The 20,547-nt window shown below is 36.9% G+C and overlaps 1 protein-coding gene across 3 annotated transcripts in view; it reads right to left on the bottom strand.

The window, feature by feature from the left end:
* The window catches only part of PTGER3 (prostaglandin E receptor 3), a 199,289-nt gene that overhangs the window by 104,540 nt on the left and 74,202 nt on the right, over positions 1-20,547 (bottom strand). Inside the window, exons 3-4 of one of the 3 annotated variants that reach the window (XM_038001691.2) lie at positions 17,942-18,033; positions 14,448-15,392 (exon numbers count right to left, since the gene is read on the bottom strand). The exons of 1 other annotated variant lie outside the window; for it this stretch is intronic. In XM_038001691.2, the coding sequence (XP_037857619.1) occupies positions 15,386-15,392; positions 17,942-18,033 (99 nt within the window). In that variant the 3' untranslated portion in view covers positions 14,448-15,385. Of the gene's footprint in view, positions 1-14,447; positions 15,393-17,941; positions 18,034-20,547 lie in introns of those variants that run through there. One more of the 3 variants, XM_007978300.3, reaches the window with a different exon arrangement.

Genomic DNA, 20,547 nt, shown 5'->3' with positions numbered 1-20,547 from the left:
TTTTTTTTTTTCCAAAAACAGTTGCATCACTTCTTAGAACACAAGCACATGTCTTTCAATCATGATTTTTCCTTTAAAAAGTGGGACGTGGGTACACAAATACAGTGATAAAAAATTACAATCAATGGAATTTTATTGGCACAATGTAAAGGTCAGGATAAGACTAACAATACATGCATTAGAAACAACACTGAAGAATGTTCTGAATGATCATGAACTGCCTTTACAGGCTTCCAAAGCACCAAGATAAATTGGTGCCAACAGCTGGACTATGGAGTCAAGAGACCAGCAGAGGCAATTGGCCCAAACTCAAGGTGAAACTTTTGTTAGTAAATATAGGCCTGGCGCAGTGACTCACACCTGTAATCCCAACACTTTGGGAAGCGGAAGTGGGCAGATCACTTGAGGCCAGGGGTTCGAGAACAGCCTGGCCAACATGGTGAAACCCCATCTTAACTAAAAAGTACAAAAATTAGGCAGGTGTGGTGGCCCATGACTGTAATCCCAGCTACTTGGGAGGTCGAGGCAGGAGAATCGCTTGAGCCGGAGAGTCGGAGGTTGCTGTGAGCTGAGATCTTGCCACTGCACTCCAGCCTAGGTGGCAAAACAAGACTCTGTCTTAACAATAATAATAATAATAATAGAAGTAAAGCTGTTTGTTATACTCTTTTGAAGGTTTGTCTGTATACAGGACAGAAAGGTAAATTAAAATCCCCAAATAAGAAAGTCTGAATCAAGAAGGCAACAGTGAGACACCATTACCCTCTGTTTTCAGTAATAGCATCATACATCTGTTCGAATGTCCCCTTGTCCAAAGAATTATGTAAACCTTAATCATCTTTTAAATGGGCATCATCTGATTTACTTTCAAACTTCAACCCCTAAATGAGTATATTGCTCTGATTTGGAAACTACCAGGGAAAAATTTGACTATTCAAAGCAGTGAAGTCAACCTGAGTTGATAACGTAACTGCAGGCATTCCTACAACATTTCATCCTCTCCAATATAAATAGAACAATTTCACTTTCATTTAATTTGATCATTTAAAATCTGTTATGTACAACATAAATATTTTTCCCACCATGTGCTTTAAAAACTTTGTACTATTTATTTTTTGCAGGAAAATCTTCCAGATAATACAAGGTCAGAAATCTGACCACTTGAATTCTCTTCCTTTTTAAAATTTATTTTTAAATTTATAATTGACACAATAATATTACATATTTTTGGGATACAATGTGATGTTTTGAGGCACATATACATAATGTAATGATCAAATTGGAGTAGTTATTATATCCATCATTTTAGACATTTCTTTGTGGTGACAACCTTCAAAATCTTCTAGCTATCTTGAATATGTAGTACAATGTTATTTTCTATAGTCACCATATTGTGTAAGACAACACCAAAACTTATTCTTCCTGTATAATTTAACATTGTAGCAATTGACCAACCTTTTGTTGCCCCCAATTCCAGCCTTTGGTAGCCACTATTCTACTCTCTATTTCTTTGAAACCAATGCTTTTAGATTTCACATGAGTGAAATTATGCAGTGTTTGTCTTTCTGTGTCTAGTTTATTTCACTTAATATAATGTCCCCCAGGTTCATCTGCATTGCTTCAAATGACATGATTTCACTCTGTGTTATGGTTAAATAGTATTCTAGTGTGTGTGTGTGTGTGTGTGTGTGTGTGTGTGTGTGTGTGTAACTCTTTTTAATCCATTCATCTGTAGATGATCATCTAGATTTATTCCATATCTTGACTACTGTGAATAGCACTATAATAAACATGGGTGTGCAGGTATATCATCAACACACTGATTTCGTTTTCTTTGATGTATGCCAAATGGTAGCCTATTTCTAGTTTTTAAAGGAACCTTTATACAATTTTCCATAATGACTGTAGTACCTTGTATTTCTGCCAATCATATGAGAGAGTTCTCTTTTCTCTGCCAGCATTGTTGGTCTTTTTGAAAAAAGCTATTTTAACTGCGGTGAGGTGATATCATTGTGGTTTTGATGTGCATTCCTCAGGTGATTAGTGAAGTTTTGCATTTTTAAATATATCTGTTGGTTATTTGTATGTATTCTTGTGAAAAAATGTCTATTCAAGTCTTTTGCCATTTTTTACCTGATTTTTTGGTTTTTGGCTGTTGAGTTGTTTGAGTTTTATATATAATCTGGATATTAATTTATTATCAGATGCATAGTTTGCAAATATTTCTCATTCTGTAGATTTTCTTTTCACTTCATTGATTATTTCCTTTGCTGTTTTGTTTTGCTGTTTTGTAGCTTTTTAATTTTATGTAATCTTATTTGTCTATTTTAGCTTTTTTTGCCAGTGCTTTTGAAGTTTTATTCAAAAAATCCTTTTCCAGCTCAAATTCAAGAAGCATTTCCTCTATCTTTTGCGTAGTAGTTTCATAGTTTGGATCTTATGTTTAAGTCTTTAATCTGTTTAGAGTTGACTTTTGTATATTGTGAGAGATGGGGATCTAGTTTCATGCTTCTGCATATGGCTATCCATTTTTTTCAGCACCATTTATTGAAGAGATTATCCTTTCCCCAATGTATGTTCTTGGCATCTTTGTCAAAAATCAGTTGGCTGTAAATGCATGGATTTATTTCTTGGTTCTCTTTTCCATTGGTCTATGTGTACATTTTTATGCCAGTATTAGTCTGTGTTGGTTACTAGAGCTTTGTAGTATATTTTGAAGTCAGACAGTGTGATGCATCCAGCTTTGTCTTTTTTGCTCAGAATTGCTGTGGCTATCTGGGTCTTCTGTGGTTCCATATACATTTTAAAATTGTTTTTTCTATTTCTGTGAGGAATGTCACTAGTATTTTGATAAGAATTGCATTGAATCTGCAGATTGGGGTAATTTGGAAATTTTAATGATTAATTTTTCCAATCCATGAACAGAGAATATCTTTCAATTTATTTGTGTCCTCTTCAATTTTTTTTTTTTTTCTTTTTTTAGATGGAGTCTCAGTCCGTTACCCAGGCTGCTGGAGTGCAGTGGCAAGATCTCGGCTCATTGAAACCTCCACCTCCTGGACTCAAACGATTCTCCTGCCTCAGCCTCCTGAGTAGCTGTGATTACAGGCACCCACCACAATGCTTGACTAATTTTTGTACTTTTAGTAGAGACGGGGTTTCACTATATTGGCCAGGTTGGTTTTGAACTCCTGACCTCAAATGATACACCCGCCTCAGCCTCCCAAAGTGCTGGGATTACAGGCATGAGCCACCATGCCCAGCCCCTCTTCAATTTTTTTCATCTATGTTTTATAGATTTCTTAATTGTAGCCAGGGTCAACATGTGTCATTGAGATTTTTATTCAATTTTTAAACACTTTAAGTCCCACAGACAACATCATGTCAGGTCTTTAGGATTTTGGAGTTTAGATTTGGTTTTCTCCCTCCACCAACCCTTCCTGATATGAGTTGATTTTGTCACCCCTTTCAAATTCATATATTGAAGTCCTAATTCCTGGTGCCTAATGAGACCTTATTTGAAAATAAGGTCATTGTAGATATAATTAGTTAAGATGAGGTAGGATGGTCCCCTAAATCAATATGATTGGTGTTCTTTAAAAAGTGGGAACACACATACTCAGGGAGGACACTTCGTGAACCTAAAGACATAGATGGGTATGCATCTACAAGCCAAGAAACTCCAAAGCTTGCTAGCAAACCGCCAGAAGCTATAAGAAAGGGATGGAACGGGTTTTTCCCTCACAGCTCATGGAAGAAACCAACAATGCCAACACCTTGATCCTGGACTCCTGGACTTCTGGCCTCCAGAACTGTGAGGTACTATATTTCTGTTGCTTAAACCACTCAGCATATGGTATTTCATGGTGGCAACCAAAAGAAATTAACACTAATACACTTTCTTCAGAGTTGTACCAGAAAATTGTCTCATTAGCTGATTAGTGACTCCCTTTTTATTTCTGCTTTTGTACACTGAGTGGGAATATTTGCATGTCATTGATGCCAGCATCTAACCTTCAAAATGAGGGCCATTTTAAAAATGGCCTTTAAGCATTGCCTTGCCCTTCCAAACGGTGAAAAATAAAAGTGAGGCTTTGTAAAGAGGACAAGATTTGCTAAAACTTCCCATTAAAAAATATTACAGCAGATCTCTGGATACATTCCAGTATTAAAACACATTTGACAGAAATGTGAGCCTCAACCATACTACCAATGTCATTCTAGTGATGTCTTTAAGATGGGAGCAAAAAATGCAAGAGGATCAAGGAGAAAAATAATAAAGAATCCTTGCTATCAAGGAGAAAGGGGATTGACCTTGATCAGCGGGAAATTTAAAAAGGGCCACACAATTAAACTGCTCCTTAGAAAATAGAAAAAGAGACAATGAAGTCAAGGGAAAAGCAACAGTTAGTATCTAGATTTAAATCATGACCTTCTTAGTCCTAGGAGAATTTGGGCCAGGAGAATTTCCTAATCAGTGGCTACACTCCCCACTTCCAGCTCTCTGGGCCACATTTGACAAATATAAATCTCAAACTTTAGTATGTATGATAATCACCAGAGGGCTTCGAAAACACAGATTGCTGTCCCCTCTTCCCACTCCACCCCATAGTTGCCAATTCATAGGTCTGGAGTGGGGTCCCAATAGCTTGCATTTTTAAGAAGTTCCCAGGTAACGCTGATACTGCTGATCTGGGGGCAATACTTTAAGAACCACTGGACTACATCAATGTCAAACCTGCCTGATGAGAAGAATCACCTGAAAGGTTTAAAAAATGCAAAATCTTCGGCCCCATGCCAGACTTTCTGACTCAACCTTCTGGGAAATGCTTAGAATTTTCTATTTCAACAATCCCTGCATGATTAATATGATTAGGCGAGTCTGGAAAATGCTACACCAAATCTCTATAAATTCCCTTCTTTTAGCATCTGTCATTTTTCCACTTGGTTCCAATGAATTCTGCAATATGGCAGTAGCTATGTGATTAGCTAAGGGTAGCACAAGTACTAGGTTCTGTATCTTGAATTTCCTGATCCCATTGGCTGACCACAGTACCCTGCCTTTTCTTTTTATGAACAGGTGCCTTGGGAGATAGTCTTCCTTAATCCCACTGGCCCTGGTATCATGGTGTTGTCCAGAGATCACTCTGAAACAGACTCAGATGATGTAGCCTTCACTGGTAACTCTGCTTACATTTCACTCTTTCTTAGCATACAACATGCATATTTTATGCATTCTGAATATTAATGGTGGCTCTAGCCTCAGGCTGTTTCCTCTTAACTTTGGTGTGAGTTATGCTCTACAAGTTTTATTTCAAAAGCATTTTCTCTTTATCTGGCAGGAATATTCTTGCTGGCACTTGCAGAGGAAATCCCATTGGTTCAGCAGATGGCTAATGATAATTGAAGTTAACTCTTTAGAGAACAATTAGAGGTTTCCAAAAGGATTGTAGTAAAATTGCTTAGGGCCCTATCATGCCCATCTGCTGCTTTTGAGGACACATAATTCCTATCTCTTAGATCCAAATTCCAGCCACAAACTCAAAGTTGAGGCATCCTGTAAATGACTTTCTTTGGACCATCTTTGCCTTCTGGGGATTTGTAATGATTCTAAAAATAGTGACCTGACACATTTTAGCTCTAATTTTTGCAGCAGCACTGCAAGCAGATGTTACTCTGTTTTACAAAGAAGAAAACCGAGGCGAAACAAGATCAGATATAGAGTCTTGAAGATTATACAACTGCCTAGTATCAGTCAGGGTTCAAACCCACAACTACCCAACTTACAAGCCTGAGCTGCTCCTCCAAGATGACTCTATTCTACTTTTGAAGAAATGCAGGGTCAGATTTGAGAGCAACATTTTCATTTATTATTTTTCCTGGAGTTTCCAAGATTGTGTTAAATTCTACCAAGTGAGAAAAGGTTGTAATACTCATCTTTAGTTTTGTTTGCTATCTCAACAGGACTCTGCATGCTTTGATTCTAAATGTAAAATTAGTTCTATCTGTTACAGGAAAGCCATCAACTGGGCAGTGTGTTAGTCTGTTCCCTCACTGCCAACAAAGACATACCTGAGACTGGGCAATCATAAAAAAAAAGACGTTCAATTGACTCATAGTTCCATATGTCTGGGAAGCCTTACACTTCATGGTGGAAGGTGAATGAGGAGCAAAGTCATGTCTTACATGGTGGCAGGCAAGACAGTGTGTGCAAGGGAACTCCCCTTTATAAAACCATCAGATCTCATGAAACTTATTCACTATCATGAGAACAGAATGGGAAAGACCCGCCCCCATGATTCAATTACCTCCCCTCAGGTCCCTCTCACAACACATGGGAAATATGGGAGCTACAACTCAAGATGAGATTTGGGTGGGGACACAGCCAAATCATATCATTCCACTCCTGACCCCTCCCAAATCTATGCCCTCACATTTCAAAACCAATCATGCCTTCCCAACACTTTCCCAAAATCTTAACTCATTTCAGCATTAACTCAAAAGTCTGCAGTCCAAAGTTTCATCTGAGACAAGGCAAGTCCCTTGTGCCTAGGAGCCTGTAAAATCAAAACCAAGTTAGTTACTTCCTAGATACAACAGGGGTACAGGCGTTTGGTAAATACAGCTATTCCAAATGGGAGAAATTGACCAAAAAGAAGGGGCTACAGGCCGCATGCAAGTCTGAATTTCAGTGAGACAGTCAAATCTTAAAGCTCCAAAATGATCTCCTTTGACTCCATGTCTCACATCCAGGTCACCCTGATGCAAGAGGTGGGTTCTCATAATCTGGGACAGCTCTGTCCCTCTGGTTTTGCAGGGTACAGCCCCCCTCCTGACTGATTTCATGGGCTGGCATTTAGTATCTGAGGTTTTTCCAGGCACACTGCACCACACAAGCCTTTGGCAGATACACATCCTGGGGTCTGCAGGATGGCAGCCCTCCTCCCATGACTCTACTAGCCAGTGTCTCAGTGGGGACTCTGCATGGGGGTTCCAACCTCACATTTCCCCTCCTTACTGCCTTAGTAGAGGCTCTCCACAAGGGCCCTGACCCTGCAGCAAATCTCTGGATATCCAGGCATCTGCACACATTCTCTGAAATCCAGGAAGAGGCGCCCAAACTTCAATTCCTGGCCTCTGTGCACCTGCAAGCCCAACACCGTGTGGAAGCTGTCAAGGCTCAGGGCCAGCACTCTCCGAAGCCACTGCCTGAATAGTACCTTGGCTCCCTCTAGCCATGGCTGGAGCAGCCGCAGAGCACCAAGCCCCTAGGCTGCACACAGCAGGGGTGCCCAGGAATCCATTTTTCCCTCCTAATCCTCCAGGCCTGCAATGGAGGGGCTGCCAGGAAGGTCTCCAACATGCCTTGGAGACATTTTTTCCATTGTCTTGGTGATTCACATTGGGCTCCTGATTACTTATGCAAATTTCTATGGCAGGCTTGAATTTCTCCCCAGAAAATGGGTTTTTCTTTTCCATTGCATGGTCAGTCTGCAAATTTTCCAAACTTTAATGCTTCACTTCCTCTTGAACGTTTTGCTACCTAGAAATTTCTTCCACCAGATATCCCAAAGCATCTCTCTCAAGTTCAAAGTTCCACATATATCTAGGGCAGAGGCTAAAAGTCACCAGTCTCTTTGCTAAAGCACAGCAAGAGTCACCTTTGTTCCAGTTCCCAACAAGTTCCTTATCTCCATCTGAGACCATGTCAGCCTGCACTTTATTGTCCACATCACTGCCAGCATTTTGAACAAAGCCATTCAATAAGTTTCTAGGAAGTTCCAGACTTTCCCACATCTTTCTGTCCTCTGAGCCCTCCAATTATCCAGGAAGTTCCAAATTTTCCCACATTTTCCTATCTTCTGAGCCCTGCACCCTGTTTCAACCTCCACCTATCACCCAGTTTCAAAGTTGTTTCCACATTCTCAGGTGCCCTTTATGGCAACACTCAATTTACTGTATCAGTCTGTTCCCACGCTACCAACAAAAACATAGCTAAAACGGGCAACCTATAAAGGAAAGAGGTTTAATTGACTCACAGCTCCACATAACTGGGGAGGCCTCACAATCATGGTGGGAGGTGAATGAGGAGCAAAGTCATGTCTTACATGGCAGCAGGAAAGACAGCATGTGCAGGTGAATTCCCCTTTGTAAAGCCATCAGATCTTGTTAGATGTATTCACTATCAGGAGAACAGACAGGAAAGACCCACTCCCATGATTCAATTACTTCCCAGTGGGTCCCTCTCATGACAGGTGGGAATTATGGGAGCTACAATTCAAGATGAGATTTGGGTGGGGACACAGCCAAACCATATCAAGTGATCATTCAGAAAATGTGACTAATTACTGATTTTAAGTAACAAAAGGATGGTTTCAGTCTTGAATTAACTTGAATTATTATTTTTGCTCAAACTTTCATAGTTGATTGTTGCATCTCTTCTTTCCGTTCTTTCTTTCTCCAGCAAGAATTTGTTTGTACCGGCTCTATGCCATACACTGTGATAGACACACTAGACGTGGAAGTGAGAAATATGGTTCCCATCTTCGACAGCAAAGAAGATGGACAAATAAACCAACAAATGAAACACAGAAAAATATTTTCTAAAGGAAGGAGATTTCTTGAAGGAAGTGGTACTTCTGTTGAAATATGAAAGATGAGTGAGGGTTAGTCACAGAGAGAAAGGGAGAAGGGAGTATCCAGTGTAGATAGAACAGCATATGCAAAGCACAGAGACATGAGAGAGCAGGTAGGCATTGCTGTAAAGCCAGGTGGACGTACAAAAAAAAAAAAAAAAAAAAATCAGAGCCTTGCAGGAACTAGGTTGTAGAAAGCTCTGTGGACTAAGTTTGGTTGTTTTAACTTTATCCTGAAACTCACAGGAAAATATTAAAGATGTTTAAAAAAGAAAATAAAACAGATTTTCATTTTATTAACAAAATATAACTCTGGCAGCAGGTGTGGAAAATGGATGGAGGGGCCAAGATCAGAAGCAAGACACCTGTTACTGAAGCAATGCAGATAGGAAATGGTGGAGACCTAGATGTAGACCATGCCAACGAAAACGGAGGGGCAGAATTGAGAAATACTTGTAGAACTAATGGAACTTACAGGATGATTAGATACAGAGAAAGGAGATTAACTCAATCTTGTATTTTTCTTACTTTTTCAAAAGTTTATTTAAGACTATATACTATCTTTTCCCCATTCCCTCTATACTTAGTATGACATTTAGCTAATTTTACTTGAATACCTATGTCTTATTCTTTACCAGCAGCATCTTCCTCCCACCACCACAACAAGCAGCAAGTGTTTATGGAGCACCTCTTACTAAATTATCCTTTGTCCAGTTTTGTGACAAATTTACATTCCTCTCTGCTTTATTTTTGCTTTATCCTGTATTTTTCATTGTTCTGTGGTTTAGTGTGTATTTTCTCCTGTTCTTCCAGGACCATAGGATTTCAGAGCTTGTTACTTAAGTTCTCAGGTTTTTGATATGCACTTGGAATTTATTTTTTGCTACTTTCTCAAAGTAATGCTCCATAAATATTTCTTATGTAATTCCAATGCATCCAAAGAGATTTAGCATCTGAGTTTTAGGTTAAATCAATAAACTGATTAAAACCATAATTAGAAATCACCAACTTTTATCTGGAAATAAACTGAAAACTGTCATTCATTTACTAAGGCCCTGGTGTACTTATTTCTGTAAAGAGAAAACTATACTTTGCTCAAAGAAGTAATAAAATATTTTCTCCTGTTCTCATGTGTGCAAATTATGTTTATTTTATTGTACAGGTTATATATCTTCTGCAATACCTTCATCTGCCTGTAGGTGTAAAGTTAAAATTCAGCTCCTCTGCCAAGGTAAGAAATTAGATAACTGGCTAAAATAAGTTATTTCAGTGTATACTGCTCAGGTGATGGGTGCACCAAAATCTCATGAATCACCACTAAAGAACTTACTCATGTAACCAAATAACACTTGATCCCCCAAAACCTATAGAAATGAAAAATTCTAAAAAATGAATATAAAGAAAGAAGTTATTCAATATGCAGGCTTGTATTTATCTATTTTTTTCATTGTTTACATTTTGCTCTTTATTTCTTCCTAAAAACAAAAAAACAGAATACATGCACAGAATGTGCAGGTTTATTACATAGGTGTACATGTGCCATGGTGATTTGCTGCACCTATTGACCCGTCCTCTGAGTTCCCTCCCCTCACCGCCGACTCCCCAACAGTCCCTGGTGTATGTTGTTCCCCTCTCTGTGTCCATGTGTTCTCAATGTTCAGCTCCCACTTACGAGTGAGAACATGTGGTGTTTGGTTTTCTGTTCCTATGAGTGAAAACATGTGGTGTTTGGTTTTCTGTTCCTGTGTTAGTTTGCTGAGGATGATGGCTTCCAGCTTCATTCATGTCCCTGCAAAGCACATGATCTCATTCCCTTTTATGACTGCATAGTATTCCGTGGTGTATATGTATCACATTTTCTTTATCCAGTCTATCACTGATGGGCATTTGTGTTGGTTCCATGTCTTTGCTTTTTTAAATAGTGCTGCAATAATCATACATGTTCATGTGTCTTTATAGTAGAATGATTTCTATTTTGGGGGGTATATACCCAGTCATAGGATTACTGGGACAAGTGGTATTTCTGGTTCTAGATCCTTGAGGAATCTCTATACTGTCTTCCACAATGATTGAACTAATTTACAGTTTTTCTTAACAGCAGTCATGCCATGTTAAAAAAAATACAGCTGTTTTCTTCAAGAAGTCTAAAAAAAGACTTCCTTGTACTACTTAAATTTAAAGACTGACCAAAATGGCATAATATCAAAAAAGAAATGTAAATAGAGAATCAGCTGCCAACTAAATGCCACCATTACTCACAGTGTAATATCACCTACTTGTCTTAGGCATCATTCATTTATATTACAGTCTGGTCCACTGAGACTATTCATCACATTTTTATTGAGCAATTTCTATGTGCTTAGTACTGACTGTGCTAGACTCTATAGGTTCTCTGTAGGTGCTTTAAGTCCTGGCCACAATAGCTTACAATGTGTTTGAGTATTTAAATAAAAATACAGAAGTTTTTAAAAATATTTATTGTACACACTCTTTTAAATTAAAAAAAATTCAGATAATGAAAATAAAGCTGTAGAAAATCTAGGATGAGCCTAGAAATATTTTGAATTTATAAGATCGTAAAAGCCTGTATTAATAAAAAATATGAGGACAGATATTTTTAAGATGATAGTTAAACACTTCTGTAGTCATAACTAAAAATATAATGAGAAGTGTATATTTTATACAGATCCTTAAGATACCTGCATAGTGACAATTATCTTAAGAACAGATTTCTTTGAAATGTGCTTCCAATTACTAAGGATGTTGAAAAACTTTTTCTCTTAGTTCATCTGATTTCCTTTGTTTAATTTTTGAAAATTATTCTTATAGATACTAAAAACACAGACCCAAGGTAACACTGCTTGAATTTTCATATATTCTGTGGATATATTTTATTATGTAAAAGATAATGACTCTACTTTTCTCTTCCCTCCTTGGGAGAACTTAGATAAATATACCTTCTGATGGAAGTCAAAGCCCTTCTAAACACAATATTCTCTGTTCTCTTACCTATTCCTGGCTAATAGATCTTGGCATAGCTTGGCACGCCTCTTTACATTACCCTGGTCCAACCTCTCTTGGGAACAGCACAGCTGAGTTTTTTTTTTTTTTTATTTGTTTGTTTGTTTTCTTTTATGCTGGGTTGCACTGATGCCGAATGAAAGCACTAATGCTGCAATACGATGGGGGCTGGAGTAGGCCGCAGTTCATTTCTTCCAATGCAAAAGCTGTAAGTTTTAAAGTACATGGAATATATTATATGTATAGTCAGGACTCAGGTCTACATAGCTCACTTAAAGCATATTAATGTTGTATGTTTGTTTCACATATGTATCCGACAGAGCTTTACAGTAGTTACTATAATTACAATAAAACTGTAGATCAAGCATCAGTTCTTCATAAGTAACTTTTTTGGGGGGCAAAGTTCTTAAGGATCTTACTTTATTTTGAGGGTTAGTTCTATCTTCAGTATAACCTTGTTACATAATGATGAGAATTTGTGTTTATTGAAAATGAAGATGACGGTACTTATTAAAAACCAAGTTGGTATTAAAAACCAAGTCTGGGTTGCTGAATTACAACCCAGAGTATTTGAGTACACATGTAGCATGACATTATTTTCAATGAATTTAGTACACAATGGATACATTTGTACAGATTGTAAACAAAAATGTTCTCTGTACCTGCTCAGTTTTGCTGTGAAACTAAAACTACTCTAAAAACTAAACTCTATTTTTTAAAGTATCATATATATATACACACATATATACTGATATGTATATATAGATATATAGTTTCTCTACATTAGATTTTAAACTAATTGGACAAAGATAATTTCTCATTGTATGAGAAATATCTTTGCCAAATAGTCATTATTTTTCTAACTTTTCTAATTATTTTATTACTTATTACTTTAACAAAAAAAACCTTTGATAAACATGTTATATAAAACTTCATGTGGGCTGGGTATGGTGGCTCACACTTGTAATCCCAGCACTTTGGGGGGTTGAGGTGAGTGGATCACTTAAGGTTAGGGGTTCGAGACCAGCCTGGCCAACATGGTGAAACCCCGTCTCTACTAAAAATACAAAAATTAGCTGGGAGTGGTGGTGGGTGCCTGTAATCCCAGCTACTCAGGAGACTGAGGCAGGAGAATTGCTTGAACTGGGGAGACCAAGGTTGCAGTGACCCAAGATCACGCCATTGCACTCCAGCCTGGGCTACAGAGTAAGACTCTGTCTTAAAAACAAACAGACAAACAAAAAACACTTCTTGTGATTATTCTCCCTGGATGTAGACATTTTTAAACCAGGAAAGTTTAACGTGAAATGACAACAACCAATAACATGAACAATAACATAAAAACAAAAAGCTATCATGTTCACTTATGTTAATCTTGTACATGTTACCTTTGCTGACAATTTACTTAATTAGTAACATCTTTCTAGGTGTCAAACACTACACTAGTGCCAAGAGACCTATGGAAAAAATTAAGAAACGAGTCCTGTCCACCATGAATTACGGTTTTGTCACACAGGAAGAGACATATACAATGGAAATATTTAAGGAATAGTACAATACAATAGTCAAAATGGGTACTACGTAACTTCAAAGTTGCAGACAGAGGTAAGAAAAAAACAAAAATACTTAAAGTATTCAAGACCTAAGGACAAGGTGAGATCTGAACATATGGGAGGTGGGTAGTTTTTGCATGGACAAAAATTATCATGACGTCTTATAAACAAGAATAGCATCCAAAGGATGGTTGGAGTTGATTCTGTTCATGACATTTAAACCCACACAGTCAGGAAGCCAGTTTATAGTTGAATCTGAGATTCATATCAAATAAGTAGGAATAAGTCTGAGTAAAGAATCAATCATAGTAAATACTTTCTGAGGATCTATCGTGTAACACTCATTTTATGCATGTTATTACAATTACCCTACAGGTAAGTACTATTATCTTCAATTTATAGATTAATTTACTGAGATGCAATGAAACTAACTTTCTCAGAGTCACAGAGCTTGTGAGTGGCACAGCCAGATTTAAATCCAAGTTTGATTCCAAAACTCATACCTCTGTTACCACATCACTTTGTCTCGTAAACAGAATATAATTGCAGCAAATCTTTCATTCCATTGTGCTGTAAGAAGGAACAGTACACCTGGAATTTTAAAAACTTGAACCTGAATTTGAATTCTTACTTATATTAGTTATGAAAAATTGGTTAAGCCCTCTATAAACTGTACCATCTTTTGTAAAAATAAAACAGTGAATAGATGACAGCTAGTCACACAGATGAATGAGGAACAGACAGCAGTAACAGAAGAATGGACATTCTTCTGATGTTGGCAAATACTATGTACTCAGTAAAATTTACTGAATTTAAACTTAAGTAAAGGGATTGTGTAGAGCATCAGCTTTGTGCTAGTTAAGACCATTTTAAATATAGATTTGGAAGAAAGTAGTTATGGTTTTTATAGCTAATTCACAACTGGTTCTGCTGTTTAAGAAGGACTCTACTATTGAGTCATTATAGTTGGCAGGAATGATTTGTAGTAACAGCATACGATCCTATGGCAAAACTTCTGAGACCATGTTTTCATCGCTTCCCAAGATGTCGTATAGGTGAAGTATGGCCCTTAGCATGGTACCTACAGAGGAGACACTCAGTAAATATATGGTGAATTAAGTAAACGAGGGGACAGAAGAAAGGGAGGAAGAGAAAAAAAAGGACAAGAAGAAGAAAGGCTGCTTGAATTTAAAAGCAGGTAAGCATATCATTTGAAAACTATTAGATGACTCAAGTATATCTTTTAAAAGTCCACAGAGCTTTTTATTTTAATACAGACAAAATAGATTCTTTTGTTTTATAAAAATGTTACAAAATTTGTTATTCAACAACTATGTTATTTATTAATTTTGCCTTTGTATATGCTGCCAGCAAAGAAATACTAAGAAATCCTGACTTGATCGTGGTGAATCAGAAGGCATGCCTGGAATTTTTATCACTCTAACTGTGCAGCTCATCATCCAATCTCAAATTTGTTTTTTATGACACTTCAAGGATGCCCTTAGCTGCATCACTCCTTTGTCGTCAAAAGCTTAGAAATAACAATTAAGCAGATTCCTGAGTTACTAAATGACACACAACCAGAATTGAAACTCAGAAACTTTTAGTTCCATGCTAAGCCCACAAGGACACAACATCTCTAAAACATTAATCATAATTGGGCACAAATATTTTTGTCACTATTCCCTCCTGCTCTCATTTGCTTTTATATCTCATTAAGTTCATAGTCTATTAATTGAAATATTGCTCTCAATATGTTGACTTTTCACCATCGTAAACTTATACTGATTTTTCAAACTCATATTGTGAAATCAAGCTGTCATGAAATGTAAAGATGTCCACTTTGGTTAAGATTCACGTAAAGGTTTGAAGCTGGAGAAAATTCGTGGGACACAGGTCTTTCTTTTCATCACTTTTCCTCCAATGATCATCTGCGAAATTCTTCCCAACTTCTTAAATGCATATTCAAAATCCCATTCAAGAAACCAATCTAATATTCGGAGGCATGGATAAAGTTGATCTCCATGGATATTACCGACAAAACAATCATTAAAATAAACAGATAAAAATGAAGAAATAATCCAAATCAAAATACATAATTCTCCTTCTCAGGTGGGAAGAAATACGCAAATTCAGGGAAGCAGGAATTGCAATAAAATGTCCGATTCCGTTCTTTCATTGTCTGTTAGAATAGAGAGAGAAAGAGGCAATAAGCACGGATGGGGATTTTTTTTTTTTTAAATTTTGTGTATGGTGTGAGGAGTAAAATATAAGTAATAAATTTGTTTGTTTTAAACATTTAAAACATTCTCATTTGAAGTAATTACATGTGTTTTATTTTTTAAAAAGCAATTGTAGGCACAATAAGTGGTCAAATAATCTTGTTGTAAAAATAAGTTTCAATTAGTATATAACTCTAGTCTAAAAAGAAATAAGGAAGAATACAAGCTGAAAGAACCAGGAAATAGAATATTTTCCTATCAAAACATCAAAGTAGGCCAGACGCTGTGGCTCATGCCTCTAATCCCAGCAGTTTGGGAGGCCGAGGTGAGTGGATCATGAGGTCAAGAGACCAAGACCATCCTGGTCAACATGGTGAAACCCCATCTCTACTAATACAAAAATTAGCTCGGCGTGGTGGCGCGTGCCTATAGTCCTAGCTACTTGGGAGGTTGAGGCAGGAGATTTGCTTGAATCTGGGAGGCGGAGCTTGCAGTGAACTGAGATCTGGCCACTGCACTCCAGCCTGGTGACAGAGAGAGATTCCGTCTCAAAAAAAAAAAAAAAAAAAAAAAAATTAAAGTATTCTGTTCATTTTTTTTTAAGATAGTACACAGTGCCAATTAGAGTAAAGCAAATTTTATCACACATGGTCGATGAAATTTTAAATCTCTCTAATTATTTTAGCAAACAGTCTGACTACATGTATCTTTAAAGAATATTAAATATTACATATTACTTATTCCATAAAGTCTCCTTATGGTAAAATATATATACATAAACAGTTTTTTAAAACCTCTGCCTTTCAGTACTTGGGTAATGATACAGTAATATTTTCATCAGTGTGGCAAATTTGATCACAAAATTGACCATATGGTTAAGTAAACTATAGTGTATTATTTAGATAGGCTATTATATAAATATTAAAATGGCTTCACAATTTGCAAATAGTCTGAGAAATGCTTATTTTATGCTAAATAAAATGAGAACAAGATTAAAAAATGTATATCATAATATTAACATAAGTGTGTAAAACAAAATTTAAAAACTGTAGGGAAAAAAGTATAGAAAAACATACACTAATATGATACTTAATTTTTACTGACTAGTGAGACTAAAGTTTAGTAAGCTGCTTTTCTTTCTAATTTTCATCATTTTCCAAAGTTTCCATAGAGAACAGGGCTTATTTTTATAACTGAGCAAAAGTATAATAAGATTTACTTTAAAAAATTAAAAATGGAATTAGAGTGAACCTACCAAAAAAGAGATGGAAACAAGGTGTCTCTCTCCATTTCCCTTCATTCGTTTTCTAGGGGAATCTGTATTAATAGCAAAACAGCACCCAGTGTGCACATATGTATGTGTGTGTGTGTGTTATAGATAGATAGATAGATAGATAGATAGATAGATAGATAGATAGATAGATAGATAGATGATAGATAGATGTGGGGAAGGATATAGGATTATAAATGTGAGTTGAGTAAAAATTGTATTGAACTCATGCTTTTAAAGCTATTTTCCAGAATCAACCAGCTCATTCTTATCTTCTAAGTGGCACACTATATATCTCTATTGAAAAAACACATTCATCTCTTCCTCTGAAAAACAGGAGATTATCTCTCAGTTCCCTCAACCATGAGAGGATAAATGTCTAAACAAACTGAGCTGCTTGAATGTTCATATCCATTATAACAACTTGTACCGAGCAAAGGAGTTACTGTACCTGACATTACCCAGAGAATAAAATAAAATGAGCACGCTTTTTCACTAAAATGAAGAGTTCAACCCATTTGATAAGTCAAGTGTGCTATCTCTGCAAAAATAAACCTTTCCACAGTCTTTCTTAAAAAGAAAGAAAAAAAAAATCACACAATGCTATAATACCCAGCAGACTTTCCACTCAATTAGCCACTAATAGAAATATTAAAAAGAGGTGCTTGAGGGAGGAAGCTAAAGCTCGAAATTTTTTTTTTTTTTTTTTTTTTTTTTTGAGACGGAGTCTTGCTCTATTGCCCGGGCTGGAGTGATACGTGACATTTGGGATTAAGTTCTTCTGCCTTTTAGAGTATTCATTCATTGAAGTACATGTTTTATTCAAAATAGATCTAATCAAAAGTTCAACTAAGAGTGTGCTAGCCATATGAGCCATATGGCGAACACACTGGATTCTGATGCCTAATTAAAATAGGAGTAGCTTAGCCTTAACATACTCCTGGAAACTGTCCTTACTATGAAAAAATCAGTGACTTGCAGATTCTTTCATGGCAAGAGACTTGATCAGTCACAAGATCAGACTCGAGCCAGTTTCAAAAACCTCTTGGTTGGAGGAAACTTAAGTAGAGTTTTAAAAACAACAATTCCTCTAAGGAATCTAGTACTCTTAATCAGATGTATATGTTTAATTTGCATTTTAATTCTCAGAGATAGTCTGCCTTTGTAGCATGAACTCAGATTAGAACAGAGAGATGGGAGGAGGCTATGCTGTAAATCCCAGCAGTTTCTAAATCTCACCTTTCCAAATGGTCACTCCACATCAAGGTTGAGGAACACTGGCAGGGTAAGGAGGTGGAGCTGGATGCATAGTTGTTTGTGTGGTACCTGATCTGTGAACAGACAGAGGATTTCACAGCACACTTCTTTGAGTATTTTGAAAGAAAAGCAAAACCAAAAGGTGCATATCAAAGCCACTTTGGCTATGATGAATAAGGATGTTTTAGATATCACCTTCCTAGGATCACCTCATTTCTACTTCCAAGCTTTGACTCATACTTATTTCCTCCGACACTTAGACATCAAATACCACTTGCGAGCCGAGACCATGTCTGATATGACTGGGGAAGTTATCACAGCACTTGTTAAACACTGAATAAGAACTCATTGACCTCAAGTGACTGCTGAAGAGAAAGCTAATTCAACCACCCTCCAGCTGATTATTTTTCGTGATTTCCCGTTGCTCTGGGATAAAGACTAGAATTCTTAACATGACATCAAAGGCTGTTTTATCTGGCCTCAGGACACAACTTCAGCCTGTTTTCAAACTTTTTGCCTTTTTGGTCTTCTGTGCTCAGGCTATACTAGCCATCTTCGAACATTAAGAACAGTGTCATTCTCCTTTATACCTCAGGGTCTTTGTATTTGCACTTTCTTCTGCCTGGAGTATGCTTCCATTTCTTCATCACCTGGCTAACTTCTACTCATCTGATAGATCTCAACTTGGAGAATCACTTCCTTGGAGAACATCCTGTTGACTAGGACTGGTCCCCCACTATACGACATCTACTATTTTTTTCTTTCAGGAACTCATGTTGTATGAAACGTATAGTTATGTGTGTGATTATTTATTGAATATGTGTCATTGTACCTAAGCTATAAGCTTCATGAGAGCAGGAACCATGCCTGGTTTTGCTTACCACTGAGTCTCCAGCAGCTACCACAGTGCCTGGCACAGAAATCATGGTGGATAGGCATTTGTGGCCTGAATGGACAATGCTGCACAGCCAGTCCTGAGGCCCATCCTTCAACAGCATTCTCCATGTTACACATCTCCTAAATTCATTGGATGTTACAGCCAAAAAACTATTCCTTTTTTTAATATATAAATTTCTCAGTAATTGTCTTTAAGAAAAAGACAGAATAAAATTAATTCCTCATAAAAATTTGTTACAAGAGAAAGGAGAAAGAAATAAAATCCAATGTTTCTTCAGTCTTTTTAAATTGGCTTCTTAAGGTTTTATTTTATCTCTCAAAAATTTAATTAAGATTATCTTAAGCAACATGGCCATCTTAAGTGGCATGGCCTTACACAAGCTGTCCAGACAGACATATAGTTTTCCAGTTCTTAACTGTGTTAAGCTAATGGATGATTTCTGTTTTAGGCAGGCAGTGCTGTGTGAAGAATCATAAAATGCCATGTCTTCTTTGCAGCAGAAGTTACACTTTGACCAATACCTATTCCACAGCAAACAGAAAACATTTAGTGGCAATTCGCACAGACATTTTATGATTCTGGAAGAGTGGTCAGACTTGGAGGAGAAAGGAAAACAGGTTTTTGGGTTTTTTAACATTTTTTTTCTGCAAGACTTTCAAAGCCCCCTTTGTACTCTTACGTGAGAAGATTCTCCATCTGCTAAGGAATGATCTGGTTAGGATAAGTTCTCACCTTAGCTGACCACTAGGTTCCTCTTCCTGCTTTTATGTTGCTTGGTTCTTATTTAGAGTCCTGCTTTAACTAAGGAAATGCCCTTGGGCTTGCATTATTTGTTGGCTAAACTTTAGAAGCAGACTACAGCTGTAGGAATTTCGATATCACATACCTGTACAATGCAAATAGCAGGAGATTAAAAAAAAAAAAAAAAAAAAAACCTAAAAGAAGAAGCACTGCAAGGTAATTTGTCAAGAGCCAAGAGTTCTGAAGCATATGTTTCCCTAGAGGCACGGTCTGTGGAGCACAGAGGATTTTTAGGGCTCTGAAACTAATCTATGATTCCATAATAGTGGACATGTCATTATACATTTTTCCAAACCCATGGAATGTACAACAGCAACAGTGAACCCTAATGTAAACTATGGACTTTGGGTAATAATGCTGTGTCACTGTAGATTCATCAACTGCAATAAATATACCACTCTGGTAGGGGACATTGATAATGGAGGAAGCTATGCATATGTGGGGACAGGGGGTCTGTGAAAAATCTCTGTAATTCTCAATTCTGCTATGGACTGCTCCAAAAAATAAATTCCATTTTTAAAAATTGTTGTATATTGGAGATTATATATGATTTGATCTACTAATAGCCTTGTTACTACTATTTCTGACCCAAGTGTTCCTTCTCCTTAACATGTCTTTCATATTGTTTCTAAGGTAAATCTTGGCAAATCATAAATATCTTTGAAAGTTTCTCATTTCTAAAAGATAAAGACTACCATATGTCAGGTGATGCCAAACCCCTTTGCCTTTAATTTCATTTCATGCTTAAACCCTAATTCAGTTAAGGTGGTGCAGACTATTTATCAGTGTACTTGGAGGAAGGCTCGGTGTTGATCTTCCAATTTGAATTTAACTCTTGGGCTACATTGTTTTCCTATGGCAATTCTGAAAGATGATTGATGTGTGAATG

Source organism: Chlorocebus sabaeus, chromosome 20 (genome assembly GCF_047675955.1).
Source record: "Chlorocebus sabaeus isolate Y175 chromosome 20, mChlSab1.0.hap1, whole genome shotgun sequence".
In the NCBI taxonomy this organism is placed as follows: Eukaryota; Metazoa; Chordata; class Mammalia; order Primates; family Cercopithecidae; genus Chlorocebus; species Chlorocebus sabaeus.
The sequence above is the reverse complement of the archived record's forward strand: the minus strand, read 5'-3'. Positions and strand labels throughout refer to the sequence as shown.